Genomic DNA, 17883 nt, shown 5'->3' on the forward strand with positions numbered 1-17883 from the left:
CAGGGACATTACAATACAGGAATGCATGGACTTGAATGGCTCTTAGCTGATTGTCATTCACCCAATGGAATTTAAGACGGGATTACTGTTACACAAATCATCTATATAACAAATGTCAAGGGACATGTGCCCTCAAGGGAGTGGGCCCATAGTATCACCCATCTTTCCCACAAATAGAACAGGCCATTCAGGCTGATCGGTAGCTAAGGGGGTCCCTAGCTAAGATACCTCCATGCATTGACGCTCTCACCATTCACTCTTAAATGTAAGAACCTTGCATGTTTGGTATTTAAGGAATACACATGGTAACATTTCATTGTAAAAACGGCTGCCAGGTGAAAGGGAATGATGCGTTAATTGTGCACTAATTAGTACATGTATTCAAAATGGAGCACTAGCATTTTATTGGGACAAACATGTCACAAAAAAATCATAGGATTTCATTAGGATATGGTTTGTTTATTGAAAATAAAACACACATATTGAATGGTTGTCTATTAAAAAGCTCCTTAAAAATGTATTCTTCTCTGTATGCTAAGCAGTTGTTTGGTTGTTTAATGGCTTAACTAATGACCAGCAAGATAATGCATTTGACTGACCCTGCCAAAAAATGATGATATCTTATTCAGAGCGTCATCCATTAAATTCATTGAGGTTGCTTGTATTGCTTGTGTCTCCTATCTATGGGGGTTTTTACATGACTCCAAGACTTGGCCAGGTGCCAGTGGCTTGGCCCTGAATGTTTGAGGGAAACATCTATTTCTTATAGAGACCAGGCTGAGATAGGGAATGCTGGCTGCATGGAAATGCAACACATACCATCAGTGGTTTTCCTTCCCCTAATTTGTCCCAACTCTCTTTCCTGGCCAGAGAACCAGTAAAATGTCCTGCCTTCCTCTTTGGGCCAGCATATGGGACTGTCCTTCCAACAGATATCTTCCACTCCCCTCATGATTGCCGTAATTCTGTGATGGTGTGCTCTAGTGGAACATAGATATCATTGACACCGGGATGGTATGCAATGTGTTCTTTAGGAGCACAAAACAGGGTGCATGCTTACTTACTACAACCACAGTGGGCCTCATTACAACCCAGGTGTTAAGGGTTTAACGGCGCCGTCGGCGCCGTTAACCCTTAACGCCTGATTATCATTTTAACGCCTGCTTTTAGCAGGCGTTAAAATGCAAGGCGCTAACCGGCCTTGGTGCTAATTACGGCACCGTAATTTACGGTGCCGTAATTAGCGCCTTCCCCACTCCCATTATGCCCTATGGGGCAAAAATGGGAATGGTGAAGGGTAAATGGGGAATGGGGATTTACCGCCCCACTCACCTTGGAATGGGGCGGTAAATCCGCCATCCACCATGGTGTAAACAAGGTTTACACCATGGTGGTAAAGTAGGGAACTTACCGCCTGGGTTGTAATGAGGCCCAGTGTCCCTGCATGGTCTGCAACATTGCAAAACTCCCTCTATGTAACAATAAGTCACTCCACCATTTACAATATACATAAGGGGGCAAAATCAGTGATGATCAGATGATCAGTTCTTAGATATCTGATTATGTACCCTCTTAGTCGAAGTCAATGTGTTTTTAAGTCAATTTTAACATCTGCAGGAGATATATTGGGTGTTCAGTACGCCTAGGAGAAGTTTCTCAAAAGTGATCTGAAGGCTCCTTCAAATCTTCTGGCGAGATTTGGGTAGGTTTTCGGTTTCGTGTGGATTTTTCTTCCTGCCCAAATGATCTTTAAGAGCCATTTATCTTCACGGAAGTCCAAGAGACATTTGTGCAGGTTTGGGATGATTTGTGGGGAAAGCCACATAATAACTTAAACACCTCAGGAAGGAAGAAACAAGGTTAGGCAAAAGAGTGGAAACAGGTGAGGCTGGGTGAAGGGGGCTATCAAGAGGAAATGGAGTGCTGTGCATCTGGAATGTTATCCACGTAGTATGGTATCTCAGTTGATTAATGCACATACTCCAGAGATATGTGTGTGTTCTGCAGATCCCAGGTTTGATTCTCGGTAAGAATAACTCAGTCTTTCACTGTTCTGAAATGAAGCTAATTAGTAAGTTCAAGTGGGAAAATGAACAATTGCATATACAATCAGCAGTTAGTCACGTGGCAGAAATGTCTCGGTTGTCTTTTCATAATTCAGTGGCCAACACATTGTGTACAATTACATTTTGTAACATTACGATACAGTGAATTCATAAGAGAAATTAATATTTGAAAATCCTATATGGCTGGAGAGAGTCAATAGATGCAGGTCAATGGCCATAGAAAGGTCAGCAGGGCTGTGGCAGATTCAGTCACATGTAAGTCATTCATGTTTTAGTCTCTCACATTCCTTAAAAAAATACAAGTTAGTAAGGTAGGATTGCATTATTATGAGCTCTGTACCTAGGCTAAAGCACATAACACATAAACAAGAAGATTCCCAGCACAGTGAGCATCATGAATGCTCCCAAGACTAATATATGCAAAGGAGCTGACCAGTGAAGTATATATGCTGTAGCACAGCCCCTTGAGAATGTGTAGGCCACCTTTGTGTGAATAAGGTGACATGCAGATTTCTCACAGTAATGCAAATACAAAAAAACATTCTCTGCACAACTTTTGTTTGCATTACTTTTTGTGGCTGTTATTTTTAAAGATTACAATGTATTTGTCAGCTGCAAATGAACATTTACTTTGGGTTTCTATATTAAAGAATCAGCCAGAGGAAACCACACTTTGCTACATTTGCAGTAAGAATGTGAGGTGAGCCAAAACTCCAAACATTTTCTTTCCATCAAAAAAGGGAAACTCAGTAACACAAATAATGTTTATTTCAGAACCTTGACCATCACTCATTAGAATGTAGGTTATGTCCATTCAGTCATGGGATTTAAACCCTATTTACATAAGGAGGACACAACTGAAGCCACACACCAAGATGATAACAACAATCCATATGTTAATTGATTTCATGTCATATGTCGTTGTTCTCCTCAAACCTCTCGCAGGGGTGCAGTTGTAGTTAACACAATACATTGGTACACGTTTGCAGCTCTTTACCTGTAACCAGATGCAGTGTGTTACTTTTAAAGAATCAAACATTCGGATATTTTGCTTTTATGCCTTTTTATAATGTGATGATGATGTATGTTTGCATAACATGTATGGCTCATGTGTGTCATGCCTTATCTATCCCTGTCATGATTTACGTTCCACGCATCGTGTTAAACTAACAAAGGCATGCTTGCATTTTGGTAGACACTTAGAAGTCAACACACAGACAGCATGAAGGGGGATATCTTGATGACTTCCTGGAACTGTGAAATGTTTACCAGACAAGTGGCTTAACAGTTGGAGAAGGTTATACTGATCCAGTCTCCTCATTTCTCCTGTGGCTTCTAGTCCCATCTCTTATCTGTGTATGAAGCAAGGGGACCTCTCTTGATTCATTTCCTGATTAGCACATACACATGCCGAATGTTTCAAAAGTGATCTTGCATTCTATGTGGCAAACCCAGCACATTTCAGCAGACACACATCAGTGTAATCTTATCGGTAGGGCCATTGAAGAATACGGGCATCTGCCTTCTGCAATTGCAGGCTATTCTTCACTTGAATATCCCTTCACACTCAGTTTGACTAAAGTGAATGCTATTAAAACCCTCTGTCATGTAATTCCTAATACCCTGCGCTCACCCAATGAACCACACGGCCAACCATGGTCGCAGGAAACAAAACTCAAACGTACATGCTATGAACATTGGAAACGCAGCACACATTGTGAAATGTATAGAGTCAAGGAATGGGGTAAAGACTGCAGTTCAAAAAGCATTCCAACAGTAACAAGTGTTTCTTTTAAATTTGAATTCGGGGATATACGTGATAATCAATGACATCAGAACATGGGTCATTCTGACCCTGGCGGTAGGGGGTTAACGGCACCGGTAAGGATGCCGGTGCCGTTAACCCCCTACTGCCTTATTACAAGGTCCCTTAGCGGGTCCCACCAGGAACCGGCTGGTTTTACCAGCCTGTCTTAGCAGGACCCATCAAGGGACCATGGAGCTAATAACGGGCCCACAATTTGCGGCCCGTTATTAGCTCCTTCCCCATTCCCATTTGAGCCCTATGCGGGCTCAAATGGGAATGGGGAATGGTTATCGAAATGGGGACTTACCTGGTCAGCATAGGTCAGAATGTCCCGGTAAGTCCCCATTCCGACACCACGGACCCGGACCCGAGTTTGGAGGCAGCCATGCTGCCTCCAAACTCGGAATGAGGCCCAGTGGGTCCTCTTAGTTGGCCAGCTGGTTGCTGTCTGAGTTCTTTCCAGCCGTGTTATTTGCTCGGATGAGGTGCTAGGAATCCGTCTTGAAAGACACAGGAGAAGCTACACATGCACCACAATCATGTAGACACAACCAATAATTGCACAGTTCATTTTTTTGTTTATAAAAGCGTTTGTTTGTTTTTATTGCACTAGGCTCCAATAGCCACAGACAGCAAATGAGCACACGTCTGTGTTAGGTCCGTCCCTTGACCGTGGCCGGAGTGTCAATAACATTTTCTAAGCCCGTTAGTTGGTATTACAGCTGAAGAATTACAATTTTTTTCTAAATCCTCTTTGATGTCAGTGGAGGTTCAAACAGAGGTTTTCTCCTAAAAAAATGACTTTATAATTGGGTTTGCAAGTAAGTAACAAGTAGGTTCTCTAATGTACTCTGCAGACAAGAGTCACACTTCTTCCCTTCTGAAGAGCAGACATGAGTCTGCGCTGATAGCCGACATCATGCTTCAACATGGGAGGATGATAAGTAGGACATGGCAAACTACAGAGCAACGGAGTAGGACTGTGCAATGGTGCATTATCATCCCTGTGCGGCAGCTCCATGCTTCACAGTACGCTGGGTTTATAGTGTGATCCAGTCCATTTTGCGTATAGGTGTATAGGTGTATAGGTGTATAGGTGTATAGGCATTTACAGTAATGCAAGCGACAGGGTGCAATATTGCTCCCAATCAATGCTTATAGTCGACCAAGTAAAGATGTGGCCTTCTTTATAAGATATCCCTGGTTCCGCATCACACAGCAGTCAGTGCTGAAGAACTCCCACACGAAATGCTAGTTTACCAAGCTGTGGACCCACCAGCATGAATGATCCACTTTGGTTTAAAGATGCAAAATCACAAGCAATACAATCGACCATCCTTTGGGCTTCTGCAGTAATTATGAAACATGACATGAGGCGACCAGAGATGGGAGCTTGCAGTGTGCTACTCCAGGCTTCCTGTTATTACCACCATTACACATAATTACAACAGCGCATTACAGCAGCAGCAAATGTCCACCACATCATGTAATGAGAGTCGCAATGGGCTTCAATGTTCTTATACTTTGAACCAAACCTACTTCCACAGTACATCACTCTGCTCTTACCATTGGGCAAACAATAGCATGTATACAGTTTCGCTTCATACAAGTTTTATTTGTATCATTTTCATGTTTATCGTATCTGTTGTGGAATACAGCAGTAAACAACCATTCCCAGTCAGGTAGAGTGTATGCCAAAACAAAGAACATTACTATATTCATTAGGTACTGCCGCAAACTCACCAGATCAACCAGACCCAGAATACCTTGGGGTATGTACCATATTAAAACAATTCACACCAGAGAACAGAAAGGTTAACAACGCATTTACGATTGATTTCAAGGCATTGTTGGTTTCGAGGCTATGCTTCACAGCTTGGCATTTTCAAATATGTCAAACTGTAATGATACTTTTTTCACATTTTGTAATGCACCACGGATATCTGAACAGTTTTGTGGCATTTGCCAAGGTGTCTATCCATCTGTCTGTCACACAGTATTTTCTGTTAGTCTCTTTCAGCATGTCTAACTCTGTGGATCGATCACTTCCTCAAAGTATGTGGGCCTCATTGCAAGTGAGGTGGTAAGGGGTTAACGGCGCTGGTAAAGGTGTCCGCGCTGTTAACCCCGTACCGCCTCATTACGGGGTCCCCTCGCGAGACCAGCATGCTAACAACGGGCCCGTCATTAACTGGCCCATTGTTAGCATGCTCCCCATTCCCATTGAGCCCTATGGGGGCTCAAATGGGAATGGGGGTGGTTCGGGTTCCCTGAATGGGGAAATACTGGGCCCTCCAAAGTCGGAATGGCCTGGTATTTCCCCATTCAGGGACAACGGATTCGGACCCGAGTTTGGAGTCAGCCATGCCCTTATTAATGTACATGGCTTATTAAGGGCATGGCTGCCTCCAAACTCGTAATGAGGCCCTGTGTGTGTCTGAATCCCTGTCTGTCATCCATCTGCCTTGTTCTCTACCCGTCTCTCCTTGTCCATCCTTCTGCCTACCCAGCCAACCTGCTATCGACCATCTCACCTGGCCTCCTTTCTTTCTGTCTGTCTAGGTTTTTGGGAATTTTACATCTTCCTCAGTCTCATAATCCCCCCTCACTCATGACAATGGGGTCATTACGAGGTTGGAGGTAGCCATGGTGCTATTAGCGCCATGGATACTGCCATACCGCATACCGGGTCCGGGTTCCTCGAATGGGGAATTACCGGGCCATTCCAACCTTGAAGGACCCGGTATGTCCCCATTCAGGGAACCCATCCCCATTCCCATTCGAGCCCCCATAGGGCTCAATGGGAATGGATACCATTCTAACAACGGGCCCGTTAATTACGGGCCCGTTGTTAGCATGCTGGTCCTTTAGCGGGTCCCGCTAAGAGTGCCTGGTATTACCAGGCGGGACCTGCTAAAGGACCTTGTAATGCAGCGATAAGGGGTTGATGGCTCTGGCACCTTTACCAGCGCCGTTAACTCCTTACCACCGCACTCGTAATGCCCCCCAATGTCTTGGTTCATTTCAAAAGCTATGTCACATCATGTTTCTATCCAAGAACTATGCGTCATGCAGGAAAAACATAAGGTAACCTTACACGGTCCCGGACATCTGACTCCGGACATAGATTTGAGGTCCACCAGTGACACACAGCAGAGGGATCAGTGCACAATACCACCTTTACAAGTATCTTTAACACTAGTCAAGTCCTGTGGCAATGCAGGAATGCGGTCAGTATCATTCTGCATGACACTCAGCCGCAGAGCTTACTGCGTGGCAGTATCACATCACACGTCCGCTGGCGCCATTCCAATCCCATCATCCCATCCACATCAGAAGCCCAGCTTCTAGTGCATCAGCCTCCATTATTTAAAAAAGCCACATACATATCAGTTTCAGAGAGCAGACATCTTTAGTAGAAGAAATGTGTGGCACTGTACCCTTCAGATGTCCTCGGCCCAGCGTGACGAATCCCGAAGAGATGAAATTATGCAGGTCCGGCCCTCCACCTTGGTATATATCCTTTCCATAGTGTCCTGATGAAAAATCCACAATATTTATTTAGTAAGGGCTCCATTGAACTGTATGATTATAGGTCTAACATTCTGTAGAACAAATAACCTGGCTCATTCTATCGATCCCCACCCCCCATCTAAATTGCTCGTATCAGGTGTGAGCTGGCAGATTTGTGGGTAGAGCCTTGTAGAGATTTGTGTAGACATCTTTCTGCAGTGTAATTCCTTAAGTACCACAATCACAAAATGCAGCGGATCTCAGAGTATACAAGAATACAAGAGGCGCTCGTGGAAAGCAATAGTGCAATGTTGTCTACAGTGTAAACATTTGCTTCCAGTGGATGCTCTGAGGGAGAAATGCATTCATTTGTTGCCATGGCGATGGGGTATTCTGGTGCAAAGTGGTGTATTCTGACCCATTGTGGGGTATTCTGCTACAGAGAGGGGTTTTATGTCAAAGTGGTGGAAGTACGGCATGCTTCCACTATATTTAAGGACTATTGTCGATACAGATGGGGTATCTTGTATGCTGGCTGGGGTATTCTAGAACAGTGATGGTGCCTTCTGCCAAAGTGGTGATGAACTATCACTTGGCTATATTACAAGCATGGGGTATTCGTATATAGGTGGTGGGTTCTGATATGGTGAAAGGGTATCCTGACATAGTTGTAGAATATCCTGGCACTGTGGCGGGTATTCTTGCAAAATAATGATGTATTGCCCAGATTTATCATAGTTATGTGATATTCTCACAAAGATATGTAGCAGTATGGCACAATGGCGAGGCCTTCTGGCAAAATGCGGAATCTGGCACGGTGATAGGAGATACTGGGCCTCATTACGAATCCGGCGGTAACCAGGCGGTAAAACCGCCTGGTTACCGCCAGACTCGTATTACCATTCTGCCTCCGTGATTCCCGGAATTACCGGGGCTTTACAACCCCGGTTTTCCGATAATCACGGAGGCGGAATGGTGTTAATCCCCATTCCCATCGTGTCCTATGGGACTCGATGGGAATGGGGATCATGGAAACACTGGCAGCATCTCGTAATGCTGCCGGTGTTTCCTCGGCCGCCTGCAGGCGGGTGGTGTTAAACCCGCCAGGGCGGGAACATCATCACCTCCCGCCTGCAGGAGTCGGGATTAGGCAGTCCGGAAACAACGGTGGCGGCGGGTTTACCGCCACTGTTATTTCTGGACCGCCTGAGTTATAATGAGGCCCACTGACAAAAAAGAATATGGGCCTCATTACACGGTAGGCGCTAGGGATTACCGGCACCGGTTAGGGCACCGGTGCCGGTAATCCCTTAGCGCCTTACCACGAGGTCCCTCAGCGGGTCCCATCCTTAACGCCTGGTCTGACCAGGTGTTAAGGACGGGACACGCTAAGGGACTTCGGAGCTAATAACGGTACCGCAAATTGGGGTACCATTATTAGCTCCTTCCCCATTCCCATTGAGCCCTATGGGGGCTCGAATGGGAATGGGGAATGGTATTTGGCTTGGGGACTTACCGAGCCCTCCAGGGTCGGAATGATCTGGTAAGTCCCCATACCGCCTAACCGGACCTGGTATGCAGTAAGGGAATAGCCATGCCACTAATAGCGGCATGGTTACCTCCTACCGTGTAATGAGGCCCTATGTCTAGCACATGTACCCCTCCAGAAAGGTTTGAGACTATGGGGCGACCACACAGTATTGGGAGGGGTTGTTCTGGGTGGATGTCAAAATACTGATCACTGTGCGGAATAGATGAAGACCATATACAGATAGGGAAAGCAGGGGCAGTGATAAGGCAACAGCAACAATCCTGCTTCCGGTGACATATGAATCATAGAAGACACTTATAAACGTAGAGGAAATTAGAGCAATGTATGTACGATGTGTGCACTTACATACACAGGCACACTATTAACCGTTAATAAAGTGCACTGGGGGTCTGGTTCTCCAAAGGGGAGCATGTCCTAGTGCTGGTTGGCCATTCAAGCACTGGAAACCTGTACCACCATGTATGTTTCTATGCCCTTACCTCCATGCGCCCTTCCATACAATGTGCCTTCAGACGGTTTTCAGATATATGCTTAGTGTGTGCAGTGCCCTGGTGCCGGACCATTGCAGAGCAAAATGGTATTGTTTATTTTACTATGTAGCCCTTCTGTTACCTTGATTTAATTGTTGTCATATTGTTGGGAAGGATTTTTGTGTTATTTACAACGCCGCAGCCTTGGCCATCTCATCAGATATAGTGTTGTTCTTTATCCAAGCTCGGTGTTAAGGGGGGTCAATCTTGATTGCCCTAATGCGGGAAAGTCCATAGGATGGGACTATGAAAGGGTCCCATTCCATTACTGCTCTTCAGGCCATGATATCTGCATTCTCCCACGCGTGTACCCTAAAAGGCTGGTGGAGGGGATAGGACGGTCGCTGAGATGAACCCATTCTTACAACAGCCCCTGTTGAGCAAGGGATGCCTGGCACACTCCATCATCATCAGCATTTTACTGAAAATATGGTAATCCTCTTCTAAACCACCAATGCCAGTTTGACAATACTGTAAGTTTGCTTTTCTATGGCATATGCCCGTCAGATTCCTACTTGATAAATAGGTAGGTAGGAAGGGAGGCACATCTTCTAAGGTTTCATTGGTGCCAACATGTACTGATCAGTTGAATATGCTGAATATAGGGATGGGCTTACTATCGACCATGCCCTCAACAGCCTCTCCTGAATTTAAACAGAAAACACATGCCAACCTCTACCTCTGCATTCCACAAGAGACACTAGTCTCCTCAGGAGACACAATAAGCAACATGCGTATTATGGTATTCTAGATGAGAGTTTCAGTAGAGAGCCCACTACCCACAAGGGACTGGCAAATTACACAGTAGAAGAGGCAGAGCCTAGAGTAGACATAGGTGGGTTTTTACGTGGTCCCCGAAGACAGGTGTGTGTTTCACCGATATGAGTCCAAGTGGCAGGACGTTCCACAGTTTACATGCCTAGAGTGGAAGGAGGGGTGTCATTTCCTCTAAATGTGATGGTCACGAGCACTAAGGATGGGCATAACACATGTTGCGCACTATTGATGTAGTATGGCTACCGAGAAACTAGGACCGAGAATGTAGAGGGCCCAGTTGGCCTTCCAGATGACACTGACATTGTTTTCTTTTTTTTTTCTTTAATCTGCAACCTGGATGGAGCATAGGTGAGGGGGGAGGGGGCGCTGAATGTCAGCCAGATGGTGGATGTCGTGCAAGAGTGACATGTTCAAAATGCCCAAAGCTCAGGAAATACACTGTTTATTTGTCTGGTTGGGACACAACTAGCAGCATCACAGCCTGTGCTCTGCCTGAGAAAGGGAGTGTGTTTGGATGACTGCATATCAAAAGCAGCCATGGTTCCATAGCATCACCCATATACAGGTGAAACTCCCGTGTGGACCATCTTTAAAATGTGTGCCCATTGAAGAAATTGTAAGAGTGTTATACATTGTTTCGTTACTGCTATTTTTCTTCTCGACTTCACAACTAAAGACTGAAACAGGCATTTCTGATTGTTCTTTCGATAAAACACCACTTACCGTACTGTGTTGTATAAAGCGGACGGGTGAATTTTAATCTCCAGCTCCTTTAGAAGGATTGCAAGCAATGCAATATGATCAGACGCTGATGTTCGCTTTGGACACTTTTAGCACCACATGCACCACTCTCTTTTGTGCATTTTAGGGTAGTCATCACCTCCCATTGTTGTGACTAGTGTGTAGTGTGAAAGCTAGTGATCCCAAACTAACATTTACATCGGGATATGCCATGTAAGACATACGGTGGAAAGAGGAACATGCACATGTTAGTTGTCCAAAAGGAGGAACTCAATTGAATCTTAAGTGGCAGGGAATTGATCAACTGGGGCCAGATGTACCCGACAAAATTAGGTGAACATAAGTCATTCCAACCAGTGCAGCAATAAAAAATAAAAAAACATTGAAGACTCTGCTTTGAAGCAGGTAGGGAGGCCGGCCTGCTGCTTGGACTCTTAACACACACATATCAGAGACAGACTGTACAAATGTGCGTATGCTCAAGATACATATAAAGCTAACAGAAGCAATTTCACACTATAGTTAGCACATTCAGACATGTAGCTAGACATGTAACCGGCGAGCAGTGCAGGCCATATTTAGAGAAATGCACAGGCTGCTTGCGCGCAGCACACACAAGAACACACTATAGAACATTATCCTACGCAGAACGATAGCTCCAAGAAGGAGGCTCATACAATTATATAACACAACTATGGAGTAAAGAGAGGCCTTACAGGGGGAATACAGCATTGAGTGAATCTTACCTGGAAAAACACTTCCTTTAGTATATCTTCTCTGGAGAAATATCTTTTTAGTACATTTTATCTGGGAGACACCCCCTTTAGTGCATTTTGTTTTGGGGGCCCCTACTATGGTAAATCTTATCTTGATAAACACCTCCGTCGATACATCATCTCGAGGGAAAACTTTATTTAGTACATGCTATCTCAGAGATACCTTCTTTAGTGCATCTTATCTCTATGTCACCTCCTTTAGTGCATCTTATCTCTACAGCATCTCCTTTAGTGAATCTTAGCTCTGGTCACCTCCTTTAGTGATCGTATCGCTACAGCACCTCCTTTAGTGCATCTTATCTCTACGACACCTCCTTCAGTGCATCTTATCTATACAGCACCTCCTTTAGTGAATCTTATCTCTGCTGCACCTCCTTTAGTGCATCTTACCTCTACGGCACCTCCTTTAGTGAATCTTATCTCTACAGCACCTCCTTTAGTGAATGTTATCTCTGGTCACCTCCTTTAGTGCATCTAATCTCTACGGCACCTCCTTTAGTGCATCTTATCTGTACAGCACTTCCTTTAGTGAATCTTATCTCTACTGCACCTCCTTTAGTGCATCTTATCTCTAAGGCACCTCCTTTAGAGCATCTTATCTGTACGGCACCTCCTTTAGTGAATCTTATCTCTACGGCACCTCCTTTAGTACATCTTATCTCTACGGGACCTCCTTTAGTGCATCACTACGGCACCTCCTTTAGTGAATCTTATCTTGAAAAATACCTACATCGGCACATCATCTCTGGAGAAATACTTTCTTTAGTACATGTTATCTCGGAGACACCTCCTGTAGTGCATCTTATTTTGGGGCAACTGTAGTGTGGCCAATGCTGGATTTGACTTTTATGGACTTCATTGATTCACAGTGCACCACCCTTTCTCATGGTGGCCCTGAATCATGCTGTTCCCATCTTCATCTTCTATCCTGGCTTGTAACATTATGCGTTACTACTGACTTCTGCAATTGTATTCGCTCTCCCTTCTTGCTTCTGCACTCTTTTTGACTGCTTATTCTCTGTTCTATCCTCCTCTCCCTTTCTCCCTTTTCCTATCCCCCCCTTACTTGTTTATTTCTCCCCCCACCCCATCAGCACTATCTGAAATGTCATCAGGCCTAGTACGATAGTTGCTTGTTTTGTTCCTCCCCTCCCTTTCTTCTCCCCTCTCCCTCACCTTTTGTTTTCTCTGGCTCTACCAGACATTTTGTCAGGCCTAGTACAGTAGTTGCCTGTCTGTTTCCATTTCCTTCCCACTCTCCCCCAATGTGTTAACTCTTGCACTATCTGAAATGTCGTCAGGCCAAGTACGATAGTTAATTTCACATCCTTACTGTTCATGGCCTGTAAGAATGTCATTGTATTTTCCCTTGTTCCCTCCCTTGCCTTGAAGAGCTTTGAAACACATTGGGCCTCTTTACGAGGCTGGCGGTAAAGGGTTAATGGCGCCGTTAAGGATGCCGGTGCCGTTAACCCCTTACCGCCACATTACGAGGTCCCTTAGCGGACCCAGTAAGTCCTCATTCAAGGAACCGGGATACGAGTTTGGAGGCAGCCATGGCGCTAATAGCACCATGGCTGCCTCCAAACTCGTAATGACCCCCATTGTGTATAGGCTCTATATAAATAAACTATCATATCATATCATGTGTCTTGGGTCTCTGTGCAATTAGAAGAAAAGCTCCAAAAAGGGACACATGTAATCTTGTGTCACTTATGTCATTTCAATGTTCTAACACCATGTGAGCATACCACCTGCTGCGTTCTATGCTTTCTTTTTAAGCACTAGAGAATTATGTATTTTTTTTCAATTATTTTCCATTGTAGATTTGTGATTGTGTCATAGACAACACAAATGAACCTTGAGGAATCTCTGACAGAGTCAGGTCATTGTGTTGCCATGCATCTAGCACTGCATGCAAAGAGAGTGACTGTGTAATGTTGTATGTGCACCCTACCGTCCCTACTGAACTGACCTCCTGGTTGAGCAGTACACGGGTGCGACGAGTAGTCAGATGAGACTGGTACATCGCGTGGCATGTGTTTGCTGTTTCCATCCCTTTACCCCTCTTGTGGCACTCCGTATCATGTGTTGCCTACCAGAAAACAATCAAATGAAACCTAGTAGTGTGGCACTCCTGCAACTCTCTCTTGCTCCCTGCAACCATACGTATAATACCTGTGTTCTGCCGCCCCTTCTTGGTGATCCACAGGTCTCTCCTCGCCCCACCGCACATGCAAATTGCAGTACTTAGCAGTGTTCGTTGTTACACCGCTTCTCTTCTCTACTGGATGACGGATTCTATACATATCCTACCAGACCACAATTTCATGACACTCCCACACCTCTCCCTTTATTTATTTGTTTATTTATTGCATTTATTGACAGCACCCAGACCCTGAGGTCCCTTGCTCCCTACAACCATAATACGGTTATGAGCTTAGCAGTGAACAACAGCTTTCGTGGCAACTCCTCTCCTCTCCGCGAGACTGAATCTATCCTTTCTTGAAAAAAAAACCTCTGAAACTGCAGTGCGGCCGCCACTACTTCTCACCAGCGGCGTTACTGCCTGCTTGCCTTGCACTAAATTATAGCCACTGACAAAAGGACTTATTCGCAAAGGACAACCAAAATGTTTTATCACCAGGGAGGAAAAGGGAGATTTATCACATATAAAAACAATTAGGATTTCATGGGCCTGTAAATTCCTGACTAGCTGAGGCCGGACTTCTCCGCCTGGCGTTACAGCCGATGAAGACACATAGAGACAGCAAATGCACACCACGTGTACGAAGAAGCCAAGAGAGAGCGAAACGTTCAACCACTGGTACAGTCAGTACAACAGGAAAGCTTCCGGGAGCATACCTAGCACGCTAGTAGCGTGAGCAGATTTCTCCATGCTCACCGGCACGTCCGAGGAACGTCGAGCCACTGAAAAAGAGAAATTAAACCCAGGATTGACATTACAAAACAGCATGGCTAAGTTGAAAGGACGGTCGCAGTACATATACAGCAAGACGTGACATATACAGCAAGACGTGGTGTTAATTGTTCATAGCACATCGGGAGCCGGGAGCTTCCCAGCTGTAAATCCCAGCACGGCACGCACTGTCTTTCATCCTTCCCAGCCAGATGAATTGAGGGCCAGATATAATTAGATAGTTCATAGGAGCAACGTCCTCTTGAAGTGCGTCGAGGCATTAACGTATAATGTGAAGCGTCGGTTAAATCACATGACCTGCTCAGTAGCGTGCAGCGTTCTCTGATTCCAGTCTAGCCTGACACCGTGATGAACCTACTGTATTGCTTCGTAAACCTTTATTAAACAGTGTCTAGGCATGTCAGGGAAAATTCGCCTCACGTGTTTATTTATGAATAAATTCAACACTGATCGCATGTGTGTATGTAGCTGCCACCATGTCACCTTCTTGCCACTTGGCAGTGCTTGTGGGTTTGCTCAGTTTGGTCACTTGGGTGAGCGAGTCATCCATATAATCCACTGGTTCAGACACATAATGGTGACTAATACTAAGAGATCAACCAAACATGCTGACTTTAAATGTTAACAGAAATAGGAAGGTAGCTTTTCAGCAAACATGATGGGACATTCAAATTCAATTGCCAGCATTCCTTGTGGGAGTATTTTTGCATTGCTATAACCATAAAGAAACAATTATTTGCTATTGTATCCGAAACAAAGTGCAGAGAAATGAGAACCGCTATGAGTAAGCCTTATTCATCACTCCACTAAGTCTGCATTGTTCACACCTAAAACCTGTGACATTCACAATTTCTGGAACACATATATGTTCACATTGCGACAATGAGTGTGCAAAGTCCACAGTCTCGCCAAATTTCATCCCTTGAGTTTCACAATTTTGCAAGGTGCACACTGTTTTAACACAATGTTAAATCATTTGGCTTTCTGAATGCCTACCAGGAAGCAGAGATATGGAGTTGTAGCTATGGACACGCCTCGGATCAACAATCCAAAACACACACAGTGGCCAGATCATCAGAGAGCAAGTGAAGCAAACTCCGAAATGATCTTGACCTGTGTTCGAGATACTTTGCTTCCGGCAGGAATTTCAGGAAATACTGAAATCGGTCATTTACCAGTGAATATTTGACCTGCAGTCTGATTCTGGACAAACCCAACCCTACACCAGACACTGGATCCCCGCTAACAAGCGAGTGATGTATGCTTTCTCTTGGGGGTATCAGCAGTTGGAAACAATCAATCCATTAGCTAGCCCATTGTAGCCCCCCATCCTGAATACCGCGCAGTGGCATTCTGACGAGGTTGACCATCCTCTTGCAGTGTTCCAAGATAAGAAACTGGATCAATCCCAAATAAGAGGAAAAGCGCCACAATGTGTGTACGCCATACTCTGATGTTGCCTTCGGTTAACACATAGAGAGGTTCCGCGCACAAATTCTTTGCCAGATTTTCCTCGAGGCCCAATAAAATTGCAGATAAATGTGGAGCATCAGTAATATTGTGCTGTCCTCCGTCGCAGTGTAGTGATATTTTATGTTTTTGTTGCAACCTTGTTTTGTAGTTTTTCTACGTATTTGGGTTTTGTAAAATGTGTTCCAGAAATACCATGCACAGGAGAGCTGCACATTTGGTAGTACTGGAGACAAAGCATCCTTCACTGCACTTATTTTTAAGACCATTTATAACAGCTCTAAATGAGGTCAACCCATGAGGGAATATCAACCAGGGTCTGTATTATCACCGACATTACTAAGGATGACGATGCTCTAAAACTATCTCTTAGAATGTTAAATACACGTGCACTATGTTTTAATGTTGAATCGTTTTTGGTCAATAGACTTTCACATCTATCCCTGGCGGTTCAAAGCAAATGCAGTTCATTATAATGTGTCACTTACTGAGAAGAGGAAGGGTTTTTAACGAATGTAAACATGATTAGCCATACCACATGCAGACATATTAATAGCAATAGCCCTCAATCATATAACGCTAACCTAGAAAGTGAATTGTCTCTTGGCGCTTGAACATGGGTGGGAAGATGGTGACTGTATCAAGGGCATTCTTGGCCCCGAAGGGATTCACATATCTGACTTCTGGTGCCACACCAATGTCAGCAGAGTTCACCCAGCTTCTTTAGCCATATTTCCATAAATCAGCACATCACAATGCTCTGGTGATTTGTGATATATGAATTATAAAAAATAAAAATGCCTCAAAACTATTTTTCATACGTACACTTAAAAAAAATAAATAAAAGAAACGCTTGGAGATATCACACATGCTGTTCTAGAGAATATACACATTACACAAGGAATGGCTCTAAATACATTTAGGTTAGGTGGGAATGTCCCTGCATGAACTTACTGCTGCTGTATAAAGTCGAGTATTGGCATTCCCCCAAACATAATTGTGAAAACTGGTACCAGGTGCAATTTGCATATCGCATAATTCACCCAGAATGATTGTCCATGCATTCGTTGTGTTGCATGCCCAATGTGTGCTCTGCTTCAGTCATGGGGCATAACCAAATTGCTCACAAAGGTGTTTGGTCGGATATGTAGGGAAATCATGCCTTTTAGCAGTTGTTCATACCTATGAGCCAACCTATAGCAAGAGGCAGTTGTTTGTGCCAAAGTGCACAAAGGGCTCATTGTGGGGGACTAATATGATTTCACTACTTTGCAACACACTTTAAAAGAAGTAGAAGGGTGCATAGGAGACTTGAAGGAGCCTTGGTTGGTGGCTGCCCCCACACCACACCCCTTAGCTCTGTAACCTAGCTAAAAAAAAACTCCTCTCCTTCCCTCATCTCTGACTGTTTCGTTGCAATTCAAAATTGGTCTGCCGCCAACGATCTCTGCTTAAATGCCAACAAGGCTGAGATCCTCCTAATTGGTACACCATCTCCATCCTTTCCCCTCACTCTCTGGCCGGCCTCCCTTGGCCCTCCTCCTGCCCCTACCTGTAAGCTAAGAACCTCGGGGTCATCTTTGACTCCACACTTTCCTTCTCCCCACACAACTCTGATGTCTCTAAAAAGTCAAACTTCTTACTGCACCTCCTTAGAGGTACTCTTCCTTTCCTCACAGTCCCTCAGAAGCTCACTGTCTCTCAAGCTCT

General features: G+C 44.6%; 1 protein-coding gene across 4 annotated transcripts in view; it reads right to left on the reverse strand.

The window, feature by feature from the left end:
• Window positions 1-17883, reverse strand: part of SHISA6 (shisa family member 6) — a 1483380-nt gene that overhangs the window by 1069316 nt on the left and 396181 nt on the right. For 3 of the 4 annotated variants that reach the window (XM_069654523.1, XM_069654521.1, XM_069654520.1), the window contains exons 4-5: window positions 14628-14693; window positions 7314-7409 (exon numbers count right to left, since the gene is read on the reverse strand). In XM_069654523.1, coding sequence (XP_069510624.1) covers window positions 7314-7409; window positions 14628-14693 — 162 coding nt within the window. The remainder of the gene's footprint in view (window positions 1-7313; window positions 7410-14627; window positions 14694-17883) is intronic. The other variant, XM_069654522.1, reaches the window with a different exon arrangement.

The sequence above is a fragment of the Ambystoma mexicanum genome, chromosome 3q, assembly GCF_040938575.1.
Source record: "Ambystoma mexicanum isolate Mex_15411 chromosome 3q, UKY_AmexF1_1, whole genome shotgun sequence".
Lineage (NCBI taxonomy): Eukaryota > Metazoa > Chordata > Amphibia > Caudata > Ambystomatidae > Ambystoma > Ambystoma mexicanum.